This window comes from Lepisosteus platostomus, chromosome 2, assembly GCF_059453375.1.
Source record: "Lepisosteus platostomus isolate fLepPlt1 chromosome 2, fLepPlt1.hap1, whole genome shotgun sequence".
NCBI classification, from domain to species: Eukaryota; Metazoa; Chordata; class Actinopteri; order Semionotiformes; family Lepisosteidae; genus Lepisosteus; species Lepisosteus platostomus.
The window spans coordinates 74,859,865-74,881,520 of NC_142612.1; the positions used below are offsets into that span (position 1 = coordinate 74,859,865).

The window sequence follows — 21,656 nt, forward strand, 5'->3', positions numbered from 1 at the left end:
TCTTTACAATATAAATTTTTTAACATTATACTTCTTTAAACTGAATGTGATTTTGAGGTCCAGTACAAAAGATTGTACATAATAATACTGATCTTTTAATCTAGTTTCACTTTTAAGTACATTGATATGGGTTCCCCTGTTTTTTAGCTAGAAACCTTATTTCTATGAATTCTGTCAGAACCGTACAGTTCAACAGCCCCTGTACACTTGAGAGAATCAGGTGGAATTATTGTCAGTTGTGCTTCTGAGCAGAGCATAAGCACATATTTGAAGCACTTTAAAAGGTCAATTTGTGCCACTAATTTCTTGGTTTTTACTGCATAGATAAAGCAAAATACATGAAAACCACAAACCACCATGTTTAAAGGCATCATTCCATGCAACCAGAGTGGTGTTCTAATACAAACACTTTAAGCATTTTAAGAAACTGGGGTAATTAAATTGAAACAATGCCTTTGGTACTGTTTGCATGTTCTTCTCACGGTTAGCTGGCATCTCTGTCCTGTGCTGGAATGGTCCACTGCACGCTTCAAGTTGTTGAAGTCTCTACCAGGCAAAAGTGGCTTTCCTTTCTGGTCATGGTTAGTGTGGCTGAGGAGCAAAGGCAAACAGCAACAAAAATTGGGCATAAAGAAACACAGTTTGTGCCACTGCTTTTTTTTTACTCTCTGTGTTCTGTTTCCTCAATCAGTGTTCAGAGAAAGCACTCTACAAAATGGTTAAAAAAGTCTAGCATGCTCTTAAAGTAAATGAGTATAATGAATTTCTAGCACGTGCAAGTAGGGTATTAAGCAGGCAGCGAGAGGAAAGAATGTTGCAATGGGGACTAAAATGAAAGTTTTTTTTCAGTATTGCAATAGAAAAAGAACAGTAGATAGTCACAGGTATAAAAATAGGAAACCTTTAGATGGTGAAAACCACAAAATTTCCACAACAAATATTTCATGTTAGCCAAGAAAGAAATAACAATATGTCTCAGGTTAAGCAACCATAATCTTCTACGTTCATTAATATTGACACAGAAGAGGTACGAGCATTACAGTTACTGAAAGCAGTTAAGTAAACGGGTATTAGGGCCTGATGGTGTTCTACCACTTATATTTAAGAAATCAAAGGCCATTGACAAGAGAATGGCTAATTTAGTGCCCAGACCGAAGACCATAACAAAATCAAGTGATTTTAAGCCAAAAAGTCTTACCCAAATCTCTCATAAGCATATGGAAATGATAACTAGAACTAAATTAGGACAATGGGATTCTAGGCGATAATCAACATGCGTTAAGAAAAGGTTACTGAAGGTCTGCCTTGGCTAATTTATTAGATTTCTTTGAACAAGAACTAGCTGTAAAGGATACAAACAGAGCATATCATATGGTATATTTCTAAGGCTTTCAGTAAAGTTCCTCATAAAAGGTTAATTGCCATAGTGCTGGCAATATGCATTTAAGGAAATGCACATACAGTACACTGTATTTAGATTAACTACTGCAGTTGCTGTTGGTTACAGATAAGTAGTGAATACTCAAATTGTGATGACTTTATTAAGACTGCTGTTCTTCCTTATATACATCTATGATCTAGATTCTGGTATAGTGAATAAACTAGACAAGTTCTCTTATGATACCAAAATTGCAAGATCAATTACATTTTATAAGTGGGCAAAGTAAACCAGGAAATGTTGTGTCATATACATAAAGGATCCCAATTAAAGCATCCAGCATCCACAAAGGTACTGCCAAAATCAATTCCATGGACTTCATCAGAATCAAATGTGATACACAAACCTGACGACAAACAGAAAGACTATTTAAAACAGAGAACAGCATGCACTTCTTTACTCAAAGGGTTGCAAGAGCCTGGAAAAAGCTACCCTGTCTTGTTGTGGAACCCTGGCTTTTATTTCAAGAAACAGCTGGGTGAAACAAGATAACATAAGATCACTTTATTGGCCACATACATTTTCTTGCATTAGGAAATTCTTTTTGCATACCTCAACTTGCTCCCCATGAGACACACAGACACAGACAGGCAGAGAAACTTGGGGTCCGAGCAGGCTCAGCCATTTATACGGCACCCCTGGAGCAGTTGGGGTTAAGGGCCTTGCTCAGGGGCCCAACGGAGTAGGATTCCTCTGAAGGCCGCAGGAAACAAACCGAGAACCTTCCAGCCACAGGTGCAGATCCTTAGCCACAGGGCCACCACTCCGCCCCCTTTTTTTTTTAATGCTTGGATCAAATATTAACAGCCATATCAACAGCTAGATGGGGTAAATCACCTCCTGTCATCGTAAAATTCAGAAAACCAAAAAGCGTCTTGAATGCTTGTTAAATTGGTTTTAGGTTTTTATTTGAATTTTAAGATCTCGTAAGATCTTAACCAGGGACTGAAGTTAGTTCACTTTGTGGTGGATAATGCATTAACTACCGTTCCTCAGCCTTGGGGATAGCCTGAATGTGAGTTGTAAGAGAGCAGTAGAAATCAAAAATAACATCATAAATTACAGTGTTATTAACCTTTTTTGAGGCTGGTGACAGACTTGTAATAAAAATTGAAACCCTCCAGGATGTACAGAAAGAAGTCAAGGGGGACTGAAATGTCATTTTACCATTTCATGACAGTAGTCATTTTTAGCTCTGTTCTATTTTTGTAGAAGGTATTTATTAGAAAGAATAGCATTTAGGGACTGATTATACACTTTAAATATGACACAAGAAGACATTTTGCAAGTGTATTCATAGTCATGAAGCAATATGACTTGTTTTGGGTTTCATTTGTCATAACATCAAGCCCTCACTGACCTTAATGTTTTTGTTTTTTCTGGATGACCTTTCTGTATGTATATTTTTTCTTCATTTTTTTTTACATGAGTAAAAATAAAGTTAACATATTCACCTTCCAAAGATACACAATAGGAAAGAAAATATCAGGAATAACAATATATTAAAAATCTGAATTTTGTAGCTGCATGTAGGAACAGAAGAGGCCCATGAAGAGAAAGTCTTCAGGGTGTTCCCAATTAGAGTGCAAATACAAATGTGGCTTGCTTTAAAAAATATCTTTTTTTTTTCTGTTATGGTGTTCTTTTTCACTGTTCTGGGCAATTCCCCACGCTCTTGCAGGTGCGTTTTCAATAGTAAAAACCTACTGTACAACCTCTGTGAAATTTCTAAAAACAAAGTTGGGTTGGGAAAAAAAACCATGTGCTGTAAGGTATTCGGTCCCTTTCAGGGCTCTCCTGTGATTCAACGCATTAAAAAAGGAAATATTGAAAAAAAATAATAAAGGATCACACAGAAGTCTACAATAAAGTTTTTTTAAAGCCTTCATAGATTTAAATTACAAACTCACGTTTGGTTTCACTGGGATACAAGCCACATTCCTTTACATTTCAAATGAAATTGAAAAAAGTCAGCAGTACACCAAATCTTTGTCATTTCATAAAACATTAGTACATTAGTAAATCATTAGCAAATTATAATCCATGAAAAGACTGCTTGCTAAATAAGAAAAGCAGGAGGTGATTGCTCTGAGTATCATCTGGTACAGTACCTTTGGCTAAAGAATCACTCTTGATGCCAAGACATACTGTCCTATGGTTATTTAAAACCTTTCTTGCTTCAATCAAAAAATATCTTATTAGATCTTATTACAGTATAGAAAATAAAAAGAAACATTTTAACTTCAGACTAAATGGACATTTACCATCATACTGTGGTTGTTCTTAGCTTGTTTGGTAAAGACATTCGCTTAATTTGAGTATTGAGAATAAGGCACAAAAAAATCACTTTTTTACATTTGAATTAATAGAAATTTGTACTGTAGAAATTCCCCTTGCGAGAACATTACTAATTCTAATACTGATTTTGTCTTGTGGTGTGTAACAGCATCATCACATTTGTTAATACCAAGGAAGGGAAAAAATATTCTTCCCAGCTAAGAACTAAAATGCTACTTTTGAAGCAGACATTCAGATAATGTGACAAATGAGTTGCATATTACAGATTTTTAGTTATTTTCTAAAAAAAAGTATAAGAAAAAATAGTCTACTATTTCGAAGTTTATTAGATAACTAACAAACACTATGATTTCTACCAGTTTACTATTCTAATAATACTATAAAGACACCTGAAGTACATAAAAAGGTTTAAGCAAACAATAGAAATTGTTGACAAGCACTGACTACAGGAGATGTGCATAAGATACTTTATTAGAATGCTGTGTGGTTATCAATAATTATCTCTTCTTGGATTTTATTATTTCTTTAGGGGTATGCTCAGTATAACAATAACGTTTTGCTACATAGTCGAGTTTTTGTACTATTGGCAACTAAATAGACAAGTCTCTCCCTGTGAACAAATTATTGGAGTTCATCCGATTCTGCTCTGATGGTTTTAAGGGATTTACTTATATTTTAAATGAAAAATTAAAAAAATGTGATCACGAGTTTGAGCCTTTATAATGAGTGAAGTTTTTAGCCTGTAGTTTAGCCTTTTAGCAAACGTTTACTCCAAGAAAAAAAGTTTGAGATTTGTTAAGAGCACCTTTTAAAACAAGAGCTTTCTCTGCGTTGTTATTTTTCAACACCTATTATTTAGACGAAAAAGTTATGTGCATCACCTTAGGGTCAAAAAGACTGGTTACAGAGTTTTGAAATATCCCTGTAATAGGTAAATGGGGTGCAATTCGAAATGCGATCAATGCGATTTGAATGGTCAAAAATGATCGCTTTTTAAATCTCTTCATGTAGAAAATAGGCTACTTATTAAGCGTGTTACCTTCAATCTAATAAAGTTTAAACTTAAATTTTATTTAAAACAATTTAGTTTTCTCTGATTGCTGTCTTATGAGTTTATTCGCATTCACATGGATTCTTTAACTACTGTACGCCGGATTAACACAATCATTTACAGTATGGCTATTTCGTTCAACGCATGTAAATGTTAAATTTATATTCATGATGACCCTGATCCTAATAGAACCTTTTATCCTTACCCTAACAGTATGCCTAAAACTAACAATTTTCGATCTCTTATGTAAGCAATGCTGTGCATTTTTTTAATACTGTAACGCAAGGGCGCCCGCCTGAGCCCCCGTAGCGTTACAATACTTATGTACCTGTTACGTCTTATGTATTTGTTACGTCTTTTGAAGCAAAGATCACGAGCTAATATTGCGCTGCAGGTACAGGTAAGTTAAAAAAAATGAGGGCACTCCTGTTAACTATGCAAAAAATGGATAGTGCGCTCTTAATTATTGACATGGTATAGGATTAGGAAATTACACGGGGATAAAATGGTTTTATAGTTTCAATTTGTGTTTAACTTACTGCAGGGAAATCCCTGAACACTCTTTAAAAGCGCAACGATCAGAAGGCAAACATGCATCGTCAAAGATTTTTGAAGGAGAGGCAAAGTCTCAGATATTTGAGCACAACACAGGAAAAATGTCTCTGCGGAAGATCGATTTCTGTGAGTATTTTTTCAACATCTCTTTACACATCAGTTTCCGCACATCAGTGGTCTGACTTACTGACAGTCACCTATGGATATTATTTTGTGTTTTATATATATAGTACTATATTTATTCCGGAGTTACACTTGTTCAGAACTTATTCCGTTCATACAGTTTTCTTTGATCTTTTACCACTTTACTGTTGAAAAAGAAAGAAGGCAAACGGTCAGCTTTCGTTTAAATGGCTAAGAATAAAAAAAAAACATTTGGTTTAGTAGTTATCTGTTTAAAAATAGTTCAGTCCGAGAATAAGTGAACAAGTATAACTGAGGTGTGGTAAAGTTTTTAACACCGGGGATATTCTCCTTTTCCTTAGAACTCCTGACAAGTCTTAAATGTCCTGTCCTTTTTTTTGCAGTATGCCATGTCTAGTAGTTTGAAAATCTAGATATACTACCACTGCATTCAGTCGTTAAGTTATTATACGCAAAACAGGCTAATCACAAAAAGCTGTTGTGGTTTATCATGATGTAATGGCAGATCGGCTGTGCATCTTCAGTGACTCCAATCCGGGGTTCACCGATTCGCGTCAAAGAAATAGCCCGCGCTGTTAAGAGCCGACCTAACCCTAACGCACATTTATTTGATTTTCGACGTTGATTTTTTCCCCCCCAGGCTTCAGCGCATGGCTGGTTCTGGCGCTGCTCTCGACTCACTTAGCCGCTGTGTGCGAGGGGAGCGCCGGAGGACAGCAGCACAGAGCCAGGAGCCCTGACGTCCAGGGGAGCTGCCTGGAGCGCTCCAGAACCCTGCTGGCCAACGTCACAAACGCCCTGGGGCAGGTCTGTACCGCCCGGCAGTTCTTTTCGGAAGGGTTTTGTAGAATGTCTTTGTTGTTTTGGGTTGGGTTTTTTTTTTTACAATATTTTAATTCTCGACTCTTTTCAATTGCCCCACACGCAGAAAGACAACTACGAGGGATTCAACTGCTCTCAAATAATTCTGTCGCTGGATATCACCAACGGCATGACGGTGAAAGCCTGTGAACCCGACACCGAAGAGGTACAGTACGAACGCGTTCGTGACTTACAGCCGATCTGTTAAAGCGTTGTTTTTTTATTTTTTTTTAACTGAAATGCTCACATGCTTTTGTTTGTTTAGCTCGCAAACTAAAAACCCAAACCCTGTTGTGTAAAAAGACGATTATCGCAGTGATTCCCAACCTCGGTACTGGAGGAACAGTCTGCTGGTGCCTTAATTGATCTGCTTGTTTGCTTAGACTTCTAACTACAGTAGTTCATTCACTCAGCCCTGAGTGTGAAAATACCCTACTTCAAGATTACTGTTTAGAACTGCCGCTCACAGAATTGTACACAGCCCCTCAACTTGCAGTTATTTTTGACTGAAAGGCTCTTGCTAGTTAATCAGTATACACTGAATAGATACAGGCCGGAATTACACTTTCACAGCGAACATTTTTGTGCCTTCTGCAGAAGTTGAACTGGTTACTGTTCAATCAACATACTGTACTTGAATAAGGGCACTTCTGAAATCCATAAAATGGTACAATTATATTCAAATTCCATTTGACCTTTAAAGAGCTGAAAGCAAATTTACAGATAAGGCCCAAAGTGAAAACTGAAATTAATAAGCCTGTGATTAAGAGCTCAGCTGGAACAAAAAACAGATAAATGCAGTGTTCTTTCAAGTCCAAGGATGCAAATACTGAACTACAGTATAGTGTTCCGGAGAAGGTGAGGTAGTTCAAAAATGCAACCTGCTACTAGCCACACAGAAGAATAGACCAACAGAATCCTTTACACTTTAAAACTTGTGTAAATCTTTATAGTTTTTTGCATCTTTATAGTTTGTACTGTTATTTCTGTTACAGAACACAGGATGCTCTGGGCATCGGAAAACACCATTTAATAAGGTAACCTTAATAGATATTGGTCTATTCATTAACTTGTCGGTTTTACAGCTCGTTAGATACTCACTGTATTTTTTTTCTTTCTTCAGTCTGCCTGCTTGGGGAATATCAGCATAGATTTATGGGATTACAAGAACGAGTTTCTGAGTTACAAACATGCAAACCTGGAGGGCACCCTAATAAAGAGAGTAGATGAACTACTGGAGGTAAGAAGATTTTTTTCTGCATAAAACAAAAAACTGCATATGTGTGTATACACACAGAGGACAATCCCACTGGTTTTGTAGTGTGGTCCTTCAGTAGATCCTACAGTACTGCAAAGCGCATATGCTATATACTCATACAGTACATATGCATAATCATACAATTTCTAGAATCTTTCACTGTTGCTACTTTTGTCTTCCTTGGGATGTATAGTAAAGAGATAAAGGTAATATAAAATACTCAAGCACACTAAACATCAGATATGGAAAGATTGGGAAGCAGCACACACCCTAAAAACACACACAGAGGCGGACAGAAGCCAGACTGACACACTGCTAGGAATATCCCTTCCGAAGTGGGAGTTTTTGTTTACCAAATTGCAAAGGAAAACGAAAAGCAGCACATCGGCCAGCGCTGCACAAACAACAAAATGTCTGATCAGGACAGTTTCACTGAGCTGAAACTCAGCCCCCAACATAGGTGGTACTGTTGTAGAAGGAGGTACCTCAACAGTACAGAGCAGATGCTTGTTGACTGTGCACTGTACATGTAGGTTGTTTTCTAAATCACCTTTAGCTCATCAATTTGTTAAGACCTGGAAGACCTGTGAGTTTTAATCCACTTAGAATTTTGATCCATTTGTGTCAAAGGTGACCAACTGTGTTCCTTGAGTGATACTACATGGGGGGATTTTCATTTCTTGTTCCATCTAAACTGCTTAGCTGCCTAAAGGGTAAAAACAAAAATGTTTCAGGAGTTTAGACAAGGGTGATCTGAGAGTGATTGATAAATCCTGCTTGATTACTGCATTAGGAATGACTGTTCCTATTCAACGGCATGAAAGAGAGCTATCCTGAAGGTCTCAATTTAGACTTTTCTGCATGGTACCCGATTCGCATACAATTTCGATCATTTTCAACTATGAAGATGCTGCAGTAGCTTGTGTGGTCTTTTATATCCTTTTGTACAGAGTATGGATGAATAAAATAACTTAATATCAATTAGCAAGCTGATAAACATGACCAATATGTGTTACAGATATAATTTTATTGTATATTACTTCAATTTGCCCAAAAATCTACAAATAAAAACCTAAGATGCTAAACTGTCTCTTACTTTTTTACACAACAGTGCTTGTCCTCAGCAGCTTCCACACCAAACGTAAGTTAATTTTTAAGGCCTACTTTGCAATGAAAGTGAATTAGCTGAGATGTCTGCTTCTATGACTATAAAATGTGTACAAATTATTTACTTCTGTTTAATTTATTATAATCCAATGAGTCTTATATGCATTTGTCAAGTGTTCAGTGTTTCATAGATTGAGATTACTTTAAAGTCCCCACAAACTAAATATTTAATAGCATTCAGCAAACAGATGTGCCGATTGGGTATTTGGCAAAATTAAATGTTTTTGTATAGATAGTAAAATACATTTGGAAATATTTTGATATTCCAAATTGTAAGTGCAGCACAGGGCAGAAGACAAAGAACATGTAATTCCATGAGAACTATAATCCAAACCCTGTAAAACAGCAGAACCATATCAAATTATTTTCACTTCTTTTTTTTCTAGGACTCTTTCACCCTTACCCCAGCCCCCCAGACTGCAACTCTCGAGAATAACTTTGAGAACAGAGAGAGGCTCTGTAAAGTTCTGAAGGCATTCCGAGTTCGCATTGTGACTATCAGCCGAGTTCTCAGTTATATTAAGTTGAGCAGAATGTCTTAGTCGCTCTGCCTACTACAGGCCAGGACTGCTCCAACGGTTTACATCTATTTTTCATATGCTGTCAAGGAAAATAAGCTACAGAAATCATTGCTGTTTATTTATAAGATAAAACTTGTGTGTGTTTTTCCAAATGGAACCTGTTATTTATTGAATTATTTAATTAAAACCTATATTAAAAGGAATAGTAATAGCAAAGCACTTACTTGTGTATGAAACATGTTAAGATCATCAGATTTAAATTTCACCTGTCTCAACTTGAACTATTTATTTTTGTACTGTATTTATAACATCTATGATAATAAAAAGTTAATTGTGCAAGTGCCTTGTCTGTTCATTACAAGCAATAAATGCTCAGATTTATTTGTTCAGATACTCATCTAGTAGAGTATGTGCGAAACACCAGCACTACTAGTGTTAATTTATGTAAAAATGAACTTATTTTACTTTTCTGTACACACACTCAAGTGTAATTGTTCAAGTACTATGAATGAAAGGGTATTTTTTAAACAACTAGAATTATGTTCTTTTTCCATCTAGAGTTTTAATGTTATAGAATGTCCCTTTCTCAAATTAGGACACATTTCTTGTCTTTTTCACGACTCAGATGTAGATATTTTTAAATAAATACTAAACTACAGCAAGCTTGTTTTAAAGGAAAAAGGTATGACTTTGCCAATATAGTTGGAAGAAAATCCTTTAACTTGATTGGTTCTGTATTCACTAGATACCGGAATATGCTTACTCTTGACTAAGAAAATAATGTCCTTGTGAAAGTTCTTTGAATGGCTGTCAAAACAGAAGGCACATTTTTCTAAAAGCCAAAGGTGAAACTGAAAGTAAAACCACAAGTGTGATGCAATAGTGTATTGCTACAGGCAAATCTGAAATTTTTAATTATACCACTACTTAACTCTCGGAAGCTTGAACAATATTGTTTGACATTTACTGTATGTGGTTCAAGCAGATAGCTGTCATAGATCAATGTAAATTCCTGTGTATGACACATCAGTTTCAGTATCTATGCCTTGTACAGCTCCTTAACCTTTTCCCACACACCAGTGAAGTCAGACTTTCCCTTCTGTCTTCAGACTTATTATATTTACTTGCTTAATTTTGTTGTTCGTACTAGTTTTTAGCAAAGTAGATGAGGTACATCAATTGAATACTGCAGCCTTTGAACCTAGACCTGGAACTGGCAACATCTCAGAAGTGGTTTACCAAGAGTTAAAGTATTCACTCCCCTTTCCCAATCTGCATGCCATTCATACTTTTTTAAACATCAATAATAGTCCTATTTACGTTTTAGCAGCTTCATTAATAAAGTTGTTGATCTTACCGCTTAGTGTAATTCTTGCCCTTGCTGAGATCTCCAATCTTGGGTTTGCAAGTTAGATACTTTAAACAGCACACAGATCTTAGTATTCAGTCCTTAACCAGCTCTGGGACAGACAAAAAACAGATTTCAAACAGTATGTTCAAATATCACAGAGGCATGTAGATGTAAAGGCTAATAGCAGTGAAAATGCTACTTTCTTCAAAGACTCAAATTTCACAAGCAGGGACTCGTAACAGGTTGTGTTTTTGAAGAGGAGTGCCCTTGCATGTATGGTCCATCTCCTGAAGCACAATCTTCACCTCTGTACTCATCACATAATGAAGCAAAAAGATTTTCTTGGTGAATAACACAATGAAACTTTAACATCACCTGACCAGTTTGATCCTCAATGATCTTTACTAATCGCTTCTGTTTTTCGATTATAGCAAGAGCACCATCCATTGTTACGGAAAAAAATATTGCGATGTTAATTCCTCTTTCCAGAAAATGATGAACAAACTTTGACTCTACCTTTACTTGTTGTTGTCCCATGCTTGGCTTTCAGACATCATACTCTTCCATGGCATGGCTCTGAGTCACAGGATCTTGCAAGAACTGCTAACCACAGTATGTCATTTATACCCACAATCTCAATTGCAACACTAAAATACCACTGTATATTTTGAATGCCACCACCTATCATCTGCTAATGTCTTCTGCCATTTCAATTTAGCAAAGATCTCCAGGTACGTCTGTTATTCTGGAGATGTTTGTGTTTTCACCAGTCAAACCATTAAACAAAACCTGTGGAGCTTGTACTGAAACAGTAAATAGTAAAGAATGCCGTTTGGCTTTTTTTATACTTTGCCGTGGCACATTTAGTTGAGTCATCTTTGTCCAGCTCATCCCAAGCTTGTTTTCCCAGCTTCGTCTGAAGATGTCATTGGGCACTGTGACACACTCTCACAACAGAAAGCCCAAACAGCCCAATCTTCATGTTGGACAAATCCGTCTCAACAATGAGTGAGCATCTAGGTTTGCTCACTTACTGTAGGAATCCCCATTTAGTCCAAAATGTTTGACCCTTCTTTTAAAAAGGATCAGTAGCATTACACGCTTTCCCTTGACTCAAGGTAGGCATATGACAGTTGCAAGAAAAAGTTTGTGAACCCTTTAGAATTACCTGGATTTCTGCATTAATTACTCATAAAAATGTGGTCTGATCTTCAGCTGTCACAATAATAGACAAACACAATCTGCTTAAACTAATAACACACAAACAATTGTATTTCTTGTCAGTATTGAACACATCATTTAAACATTCACAGTCTAGGTTGGAAAAAGTATGTGTACCTCTAGGCTAATGACTTCTCCAAAAGCTTACTGGAGTCAGGTGTTCCAATCAACGAGATGAGATTGGAGATGCCCTGCCCTATAAAAAAGGCACACAAAGGTTAGTTACTGACAGAGTCAGCTCTTCTCAAGAGAGCTGGTCATGTGAACCATTCCGTTATCAAAAGAAATATCAGAGGACCTTAGAAGAAGAATTGTAAAGGTGCATAAAGCTGGAAATGGCTACAAATGCATTTCTAAAGGCCCGAGTGTTCATCATTCCACAGTAAGACAAATTGTCTATAAATGGAAGAAATTCAGTACTGTTGCTACTCTCCCTAGGAGTGGGCGTCCTGCAAAGATCACAGCAAGAGCACAGTGTGCAATGCTGAAGGAGGTGAAAAAGAACCCGAGGGTAACAACAAAGGACCTTCAGAAATCTCCTGAACTTGCCAAAGTCTCTGTTCATGTGTCCACTATAAGAAAATCACTGAACAAGAATGGTGTTAATGGAAGGACACCACAGAGGAAACCACCGCTTTCCAGAAAAAACATTGCTGCATGTCTCAAGTTTGCAAAAGACCACCTAGATGTTTCACAACACTTCTAGGACCCTGTTCTGTGGACAGATGAGACAAAAGTTGAACTCTTTGGCAGAAACGCACGCTATGTTTGGACGAAAAAAAGCACTGCACACCACCAAAACCTCATCCCAACTGTGAAGCATGGTGGTGGGAGCATCATGATTTGGGGCTGCTTTGCTGCCTCAGGGCCTGGACAGATTGCTATCATAGAGACATAGTATAATTGTTTGTGTGTTATTAGTTTAAGCAGATTGTGTTTGTCTATTATCGTGACTTAGTTGAAGATCAGACTACATTTTTATGAGTAATTAATGCAGAAATCCAGGTAATTCCAAAGGGTTCACAAACTTTTTCTTGCAACTGTACTTGAGCTGTGTTTTTTTTACAACTTGGTCTCTTTGGCATTAATTTGACTTTTACTGCACTTACAACTTGTGGTCATTATGCTGTTTTTTCCATACTTCTGGCCTAGGTCTAGACCTTATTACAAAAAAGCAATAATTTTTTTCTGCAGATTCAAGATATTCCCAGAAAGAGGCTGATTTAACTTATTAGTGACTGTTCAGTATCAATACAGTCCATAGTTCAATACTTTATCGCCATAACAAATAGTTGCATGGAATTTTGTTTCCACAGAATATGATACACCCTAGTGATGTCAATAAAAAGTGGGGAAAAAATGGTAAAAGAGGTATTATCTGGCTGTGCTTAAGTAAATGCAGTTTTTATTTTTCCTCTCAATTGGAGAACGGCGCTATCAACACAAAAACAACACTGCCACAAACCAGAAGTATAATGTCACACTGTCTCTCTAACAATGTCAGTGAAACTAGATTTTCTTTGGTGACAACAGAAAGGTTATTCTGCAGCAAACCGAAGAGTCCAAAACAAAACTGAAATTATAGCCATGGTACAGTACATCATATGTAGGACTGCCATTTAAAATATGATTCAGAAAACTTCCACGAGCCTAGTGGGAAACAAAGGAATATGACAATGCTGATTGCTAACATGATAAAAACTAATTCTAAGGTAAAAAAATAAATAAAAACAACAATAAAAAATTAACTTTAATGAAAAAGTTCAATTAAAATGAAAGAAAAAAATCTTTCAGGCTAACATGCTACTTTTTTATTCAAAGGTCTTTAACATAAATGTTCAATGATTTACAATTGTGGTTTTACTTTCTTATGAAGAACAAAAAAATAACCACCCCGCCAAAGAGAATAATTACAGTAACATGAACATTCTTTTGTAGAAAAGAATAAAGGAATCAGTGGCACCAAGTATGAAATAAGGAACTCTATATATTGTTGTCTGTATTTTACATATCATTCCTTGATCCAAACCACTCAAGCTTCAGTTAAAAAACTTCTGAAAGGTCTTTAGGTAAGATGCATCCCTTTTATAAAAACGTTCTGCTACTGTTTGATAAACATTATTCAGGCTACATTTGTGTCTCCCTGAAAGAGACACTTTTGGGACAAAGTATTTGAAATTATTTACAGTACATGGTATCCCAGTTCTCCTATGAATCATTTATTTTTATAAACTGCCAAGATTAACATTTCTACTTGAAATGTTTTATTTTAATGAAAGACACCTACTGTATGTAGGTCAGTTCATTGAGTACTGTATATATTCTCGAATATAACTGACTTTTAATGTTTTTTACACTGATTTTTCAGTTTGCAGAGTGAAAAATGTGAGTTCAAGTAAAAACTCAATCTCATATCAAAATAAAAGTCAATACTGTAATCCACCTGCCAGCCCCAGATTATAAATCCAGACACCGACGTCATTTTCCGCTGAAAACAAACAAGATTATTCACATCAATTAAAGAGCTGCCATCAAGCAGAGAACCAGAACTTGTAGTGGTTGAGTTGGCAGGTTGAATGACTGATGCTTTTTAACCAAGATCTGTCTGATTAAGCACACTCAACTGGAATGTAACACACAGTACTCTGTAATAGTTGCCATTTGGACACTTTAGGAAAGGAACACAAAATGTAAATAAACACAAAATTAAAATTAAATTGCACCATTCCTTTCGGAAGTGTGTGTGGACATCTGACATCAGAAATCTTAAAATACGTAAGTAAAACAGCATGTCTTCCCAAATTAAACACAGGTTTGTCTTCTTAATGGCAAAAGTAAAAAAATATTTATATTTACATTCTCTGAGCACTATACAAAGTTCGTATTTTTCCATATTCAATATCTACGAGATATTTTGTACAAATCATTAAAAAAGTCTTCAGCATGTCGTGGAAGAGCTCTTTGTCACAGTATCCACTCTTCTGTCAAAGGAGTTCTGATAACAGCACCAGCGACGTCCATTTTAAACCATTAGTAGACAACGTAATTCTTGCTGTGGAGGCATCAGCCACAGTACAGATAAGGGCTTCTGTTCATCAGTTTCCATCTTGCTTATCGGTGGCTACTTTAGTCCTCTAATGCCCTTCAAAAGTGGATCAGTTTCCATGAGATCAAGTCAACAACCATTCGACATGTCTACAAGAAAGGGCAAAATCCAATTAGCTTACATCCTATCTGTAACAGGCTATACAGCAAAAACACAACTTAGCCTTAAAAAATTTCTGAGACCAATTTAGATTGATATGGCTTTCCCCTATAAACCATGCATTTCAAAAGAGTCTGGGGTTAAGAAAAGCATTATTTTAATCATTTGTCACCACGAGTGAATGTCAGATCTAAACTCGCTTTTCTAGTTCTGAGGAATAAAGTTTTGGCATTCATACTTCATCAGATATCTTAAAATAACCATAACGTGTACAGGATCCAAGACAGAGGGAATATGAATAAACATATCTTCATTTACTGTTAAAGTCACTGATATAAATATGATAAAAGTGCAGATATTAGCAATTGGCAGAACCAGCTATTCTATCTGATTTTCCATTCTAGCTTTCTCTGAACATGGCTAAACTTTATAAGTACACACTTCTGCAGTAATTTAAGATTCTATTGTGTGTAGTTTGCAGAGTGCTTTAGGTTTAAGAGGAACTAATGGCTTTTATTGGCCAATTAGCATCAGCGAAACCTGTAAATCCTAACATCACAGTATCTAACATGATGCAAACTTATTGTGATTGGGAATAAGGGATTATGTGCATTTAATATTTTAAACCTAACTGAAAACATCACACGTCTTTACAGTATACTTTGCTTCTATTTTCATCTCAATTAGGACAGATGAAAAGATAAAAAATATTTTTAACTGTAGGCACACTGGAGACAAGAGGCACAGCTGAGCCTAACTGTGTATATTGAGCCAAGTTCAACAGAAATGGATTGGTTCAGAGAAGGTCTTACAAGGAAAAAAAACTACGAACTGCTGAACTTTGCAGATTCCTGCTGGCGATAGAAACATACTTTCCAAGACAGTCCTGACTTCGTTGGGAACATCTTCGCCATCGAGAATGTTGGACAGATGTGTCACAGTTGCGTTATTCTTCGCTCTCTTTCTCCATTCATCAAGCATGTTAAACTTCTGTATCGTCAGGTCTTCGTCTTTGGCCTGACTCTGATCAATATCCTTCTTCAACAGATTGAGATAGGAGATCCCCAGCTGCTTCCACTCTTTGCCCATACACTTGGCGATTACCATTAACTGCTGATCAGTTATAACTGAATTCTTAACATTCTTCGGGCCATCTACAACAAGAAAAACAAAAAATGACTAGTCTAAAGACACAGAGTGCAAACGAGAACAGCCAGGCGAATTTCTGGTCTGAAGGCAAAGTCAGACAATGTGACTAAGGTCATCTTTTTCAACCTTGAACAGAGAAGACTACATGGGATTTAATTCAGGTGTTCTTAATGTGGAAAGATATGAACCAACCCAGCTCAGGGGGTGTCTTCAAGATCAATACAAGGAAGCAGAAATACAAGTGGGAAGTAGGAACTTTAGGGGCATTCAGGATGATTGTGGAAGCCCAAGGCCAAATCCACTGGGAGCAGACACCATTGGATCCTGTAAGACAGCAGTGTGTCAACCTGGTCCTTCAGAGTTTATAGGCAGCTTTAAATATTAAATCTGAGCTTCAAAAACCTGTTAACTGATCCAAATTAATCAGCTGATTGATCCAATAACCTCTTTCAGACCTTGGTGGGAGAGAAAAACAGAAGGCATTGTGGTTCTCTGGGACCAGATTTGTAGGCCCCTGCCTTAAACACACGGGCACATAGTTTTACATACTCTCTAATTGTGCCCTTTGATAGAGAGCTACCTTTAAAATGAGAATTCTCATCTAAAAAAAACAATAACACAAATGTAACACAGCCCTAACAACACATTTTGATGTTCCTTAAATCACAGTACCACACTACTTCTGCATTTTTGAACTCAGTTATACTGTCAGAGCATCTGCTTTTAGAAGAACAATATTATGAATAGGGTAGTGGCACCAACACTCAACACAACAAAGAGACCACAACAACAGACAGAAAAGGGAACAGAGCATGAAACAGGCTCCTTTCTACAATTTATGAGGTTGGGGGAATTTCAGCCAGGCCAGATATTATTAATCTGTATGAGATATGATAACTGGAAATAACATCCTTCTTATTACAATTTTCAAAATGAATGAATTACTATCAGGGAAATACTATTTATATATCACCTCTCAATCCTGGACATATTCTCCAAATGGTACAGGTACTGTATTGTATTGTATCATTTAAAGAACACACAATGGTGCTAACTGCCTAACAAAAAGATTTGAATTGGATAAATTGAGATAAGAAATATTACCTGAACTGTCTATCCACCTGCCTTTCTTGCTAGGGTTTTCTTCCTCAGACATACTGCTGCTTGATCTTCTTTTAGTACCTTTTAGGAATTGAAGCTGTTAGTTACACCTCACATGTTTCTGTGTTTCCTTTTTAAATGCTATCAATCAATTTTAATCATTTAAAGAAGAAAATCTGCCTGGTCCTTCCTTAACTCTGAACTCTGAAGATTACACCTTCCCTGCTAAGAGGCAATTTAAGACTCCCATTCGTGGTGTCTGATCTCTCCACCACAACGTTCTCTCCTGCCTCTCGCCTCTCTCTTCTCACTCTCCCTCGGCTGCAGGCCAGCTGGTCATGCTTCTTCTTCACTGTCCAATTTCCTGTACTCCACCCTCCCTCACCACCACCGACCAGTGCCTACTGCAGACTCACAAGTTGAACTCTACACATGTAAATCCTGCCATCTACTGTTCTGCCTACCCACAGAGCACTGCATCCTGTTTTCTACTGCATGCAAGCTCCTGGGGCTATTATCACCACATAATTCTTAACATTTCTGAAACAAGAAATGTTCACCAGAACTATTCATATAATACATGCTTTTAAAAGATGAAAATGAAAACCATACATCACTTTTTTAACATGCATTAAAATGCATTGAAAATCACCATTTGTCCTTCTCTTTGATGTTTCCTCGAGGTTGACTGCTTCACAATCACCTGAAAATACAAAAAATACTTATTAGTCTATTAGAAATATTGCATTACAGTTATTCTTAAGTCTTGGAAATGTAAATCAGAAATGTTTTCATGAGTTCTGTATATTACAAGTGACTTCAGAGCTTTTGTAATAATATGCAGCAATCTACGCGACATTTAACACTTCGTTTTAGCGCCAACTTTGAAGACAAGCACCGCGGTCAATGCAAATATTGCTTTAGTTTTAAAAGTTAGGCAACTTAAGGGAAAAGCCAAAGTCGATGGTGCTCAAGATAAACATACATGCCATAAAACAAACTAAAGCGAAAGGAAAAAATAGACTAAAGCTAAAAAAAATCAAATTTTGGGACAGTTAGTTCAAGATCTAGTCATCTTACAGCCACATTTCATGAATTCACAAGTAGGTAAGGGACAATAAAGACACTAATTCTAAACTGCTGAACAATTCTCACATTTCCTTTTTAAATTCCTCTATTCCATAGCTGGTCTCTGCCTTACACCTTACAGATTACTCTAAAAAGCAGTACAGTTTATGTGCAAGTTATAAGTGTTTTAAGTGCAAATGTGATTATTTTATTAAACCAAAGGGAAGTTCTTCCCAGTGAACCGACAGAACAGAAAATAACAATAAGTGCCAGAAGGAGTCAAGAGGGACAGGCGCTGCTCTTCACCCACTGAACCTCAGAACTGCAGCGGGTTTTAGTTCCACTTTTGCAGCAACATGCAACATAGGGGCTGAACGTACATTCTCGAAGCGTGGCAGTCCAAACAGTCTGGTCCGAATCAGCCTCCATCAGTGAAAGCTTGAATGGCGGAGACTGTTCGTAATAAACCTCAAAGTAACCTTTAAATTTGACAGCCGCTAACGTGAACTGAATGCCCTGGGAGGAACCAAAAAAAAAACAACAACATTTTTTTTTAATTGCCATGGAAGCACACAAACCTGTACAATTGTTGTACTGTGCATAGGCAACACATTCTCAGAAGGAAACCACACCTTTGTGAACTCGATCAGACAGAACCACATTACTATGACTGTGAAATGTAGGACAAAAGAAATCCAAGGAACTATAATATAAAATTGTAAGAAAAATACATAATTATATAAATAATAAATAAATCATTACTATAACACATAATATCTCTATATACACTGAAAAAAAAACACAACAGGTAATCACAGGTTCACAGAGTAATAACCATTTTCTAATTTCAAGGCTACAAGCAGAAATCACACCTCTGGAGTAATGTCTGCCTCCGGTTCACTGATTAGCCTGTATTTCTTTTTTTCTTCCAGGAGCTTTAGACAAGTTGGTGGTTTTTCCATTTTGATGTACTTTTTCTTCGAATGCCTGACTTCTTTTTCTATATCCTGACAGAAATGTGAAAAACAGTGACATTAAATGAAATCAAAAGGGAAAGACCTTCAACAGAATTTTGTTAAAAACCACAGTTGCACCGACGTATTTAGATTGTGGCAATTACCCGTCTCTTCATGTACACTTGACCACAGGGACTCCATATGAGGCACTGAACAGTTTAATTAATTGTAATCCTCTTTAATACTAAGAATATGTTTGCTTTTTCAAACAGAATGAATGTGACATTTAAGAATCATTCCTACTTCCTCCTAGGTTTTGTGCTGAAACAAATTGAACTGTTTTCAGTTTCATACAATTTATGTAGTATAAATAAGGAAAAGTCCACTGCCACAGAAGGAACATATTGAATTCCTCTATCCAGACATCAAACAAAATCTTTCAAACATATTGTTCTGATAGGAAGCCAGTACAAGACACAAAGTCAAGCCAGCATACAGTATGTTTTATTATGATATCTGAGGTGGATACTTGATTTGGGCATAAATCCTAAATGTTAATTCAAATAAAGGTAATTTTTGGACAGGGCACCTGTGAACATGGAGTTCCAACCTTTTTATTTTCTTCTAAAAAAAAACTAGAGCAGAAACTGTGATTCCAGCCTAGTGCTGCCCTACTCTCGGTCTGCCAAACCACAGGGAGGAAAGCTTACTACAGAAGTTACCTTCGGCTCTTATTTAACGCCGAAGGTTTCTTGTGGTACCTACACTTCTTTCACCATTATGGCAGGGACAACCAGAACTGACAAATGAAAATGAAAAAAAACCCACTGACATCACATGAGTCACACGAGCTTCCTTCATTAACCTTCCACACCGGCTAGTGTGCCGAGCTCCGCTTGTGTCCCGGCAACTGAGGAAGGAGATCAGGTTGTGAACTGCAAGGTCATACAGCAGTTTACCTTGATGTCGGAGTGATTGTTGGTGGCTAAATACACCCTGAATGACGACGAGGCATGGTGATCCACCACTTTATATACGAGAACCACTCCATGATGTTCAACAGGCTGTGATGTCTGAACTATGGGCCCAACGGGAGATAATGATGTCACATTCCATTTAATGTGGGATCCGGAGTGATCAGCTGAAGGCTCGATGATGGGGGAGTTGTTCTTCAGGTGCAGAAGGCCAAAAGTCATGCCGTGTTCCTGGTCTGTCACAACACAAGACATTCGCATTCACCTTACGCACGTCCTCATTTACGCTCTGCAAGGGCAACCTTCACATACATAACATTTCTGTTACAAGGATCAGCTACTGTATGAACAGCACAAACCTACAAAAGAATCATTTCCAGTTACATTATTTTACGGGTTCTCTGAAATCCCACAGCTGTATTGCGGATTTGTGAGTTGTTTGTGGTAGAAGGCTGAGCAGCATGTGATAAACTGTAACAGTTTAAGAGAGGTAGAATAAGGTACATCTTTTTTTAAGTGATCTGACAGACCTTTAGGATACAGGATTGGGAAACATGGATTCATTCAGGTGCTCAATAAGGAGAAGCTTTAAAATAAGCAAAACCAGCTTGTTGTGACTATAAAAGATTAAGGACAAAGAGAATATCAAAATATTATATAATGGTTTCGTTTTAAAACCATTTTGTCTTTCTTCATGGCTGATCAAGACCAAGAATTTACTGATCTGTGCCAGCTGTTACAGATAGTTTTGTAATAAATCTTTCAAATAAATCTTTGGTAATAAATGATACCAACAGTATCAATCCTCTGCAACTTACCAGCCAGACACAGGGAATGAGGAAACTGTATTGCTTTAAGAATGGCTGGGTCACACTCCACATCAAAAATAGGTCCAGCAAATTTCCAAGAGTCTTTTAAATATTCTCCAAACTTGCTCCACGATAGGGTTGAATATTTAATATTAACTTTCCCCGAGACTTCGAACACCAAACCAGTGACTGAACATTGGTAGGATCCTTCATCCTGCAGTATCATGCTGTAAAAAGCAACGAAAAAGTAAAGTTCAGTTCAAAGATAAGCCTTATTATGTGTAAAGAAAAACGGGAATATAAACTTCACTTACAGCAAACGACCCCTTGATAGTTTCCGTGGAGTTACACGCTCACTGCACTGGGTCTGTGAAAATAACAGGAAAATGATTCTAGCAACAACAGCTCTTCACACCTTCTTTTTTCTAACTCTTAAACAAGTGATATAATGCTTAGCAAATATGGGATGTGTTGTAATAAATCTATTTACAGCATCCGTTTTGTATTGCTGTACAAAACAATTTAAACT

The 21,656-nt window shown here is 36.9% G+C and overlaps 2 protein-coding genes across 3 annotated transcripts in view; one reads left to right on the plus strand and one right to left on the minus strand.

The window, feature by feature from the left end:
- Positions 1 to 5,344: 5,344 nt before the first annotated feature.
- il12a (interleukin 12a) lies at positions 5,345 to 9,632 on the plus strand. Its single transcript, XM_088618446.1, has 7 exons — positions 5,345 to 5,468; positions 6,127 to 6,293; positions 6,415 to 6,513; positions 7,343 to 7,384; positions 7,471 to 7,587; positions 8,717 to 8,746; positions 9,159 to 9,632. The coding sequence occupies exons 1-7, from the start codon at positions 5,444 to 5,446 to the stop codon at positions 9,312 to 9,314; spliced, it is 636 nt and encodes a 211-aa protein (XP_088474572.1). The 5' UTR covers positions 5,345 to 5,443; the 3' UTR covers positions 9,315 to 9,632.
- Positions 9,633 to 13,653: 4,021 nt separating this feature from the next.
- LOC148677114 (NACHT, LRR and PYD domains-containing protein 1a allele 5) overlaps positions 13,654 to 21,656 on the minus strand; it is a 29,528-nt gene continuing 21,525 nt past the window's right edge. For both annotated transcript variants that reach the window (XM_088618354.1, XM_088618346.1), the window contains exons 8-16: positions 21,442 to 21,494; positions 21,137 to 21,354; positions 20,304 to 20,554; positions 19,261 to 19,395; positions 18,769 to 18,904; positions 17,973 to 18,023; positions 17,324 to 17,401; positions 15,943 to 16,224; positions 13,654 to 15,060 (exon numbers count right to left, since the gene is read on the minus strand). In XM_088618354.1, coding sequence (XP_088474480.1) covers positions 15,041 to 15,060; positions 15,943 to 16,224; positions 17,324 to 17,401; positions 17,973 to 18,023; positions 18,769 to 18,904; positions 19,261 to 19,395; positions 20,304 to 20,554; positions 21,137 to 21,354; positions 21,442 to 21,494 — 1,224 coding nt within the window. In that variant the 3' untranslated portion in view covers positions 13,654 to 15,040. The remainder of the gene's footprint in view (positions 15,061 to 15,942; positions 16,225 to 17,323; positions 17,402 to 17,972; positions 18,024 to 18,768; positions 18,905 to 19,260; positions 19,396 to 20,303; positions 20,555 to 21,136; positions 21,355 to 21,441; positions 21,495 to 21,656) is intronic.

Bases quoted from the DNA above. Each gene is read 5' to 3' on its own strand.
- il12a (XM_088618446.1), top strand. From the start codon at position 5,444: ATGTCTCTGCGGAAGATCGATTTCT. The intron at 7,385-7,470 runs GTAACCTTAATA...TTCTTTCTTCAG, and splicing joins GGAAAACACCATTTAATAAG to TCTGCCTGCTTGGGGAATAT. The intron at 8,747-9,158 runs GTAAGTTAATTT...TTTTTTTTCTAG, and splicing joins CAGCAGCTTCCACACCAAAC to GACTCTTTCACCCTTACCCC.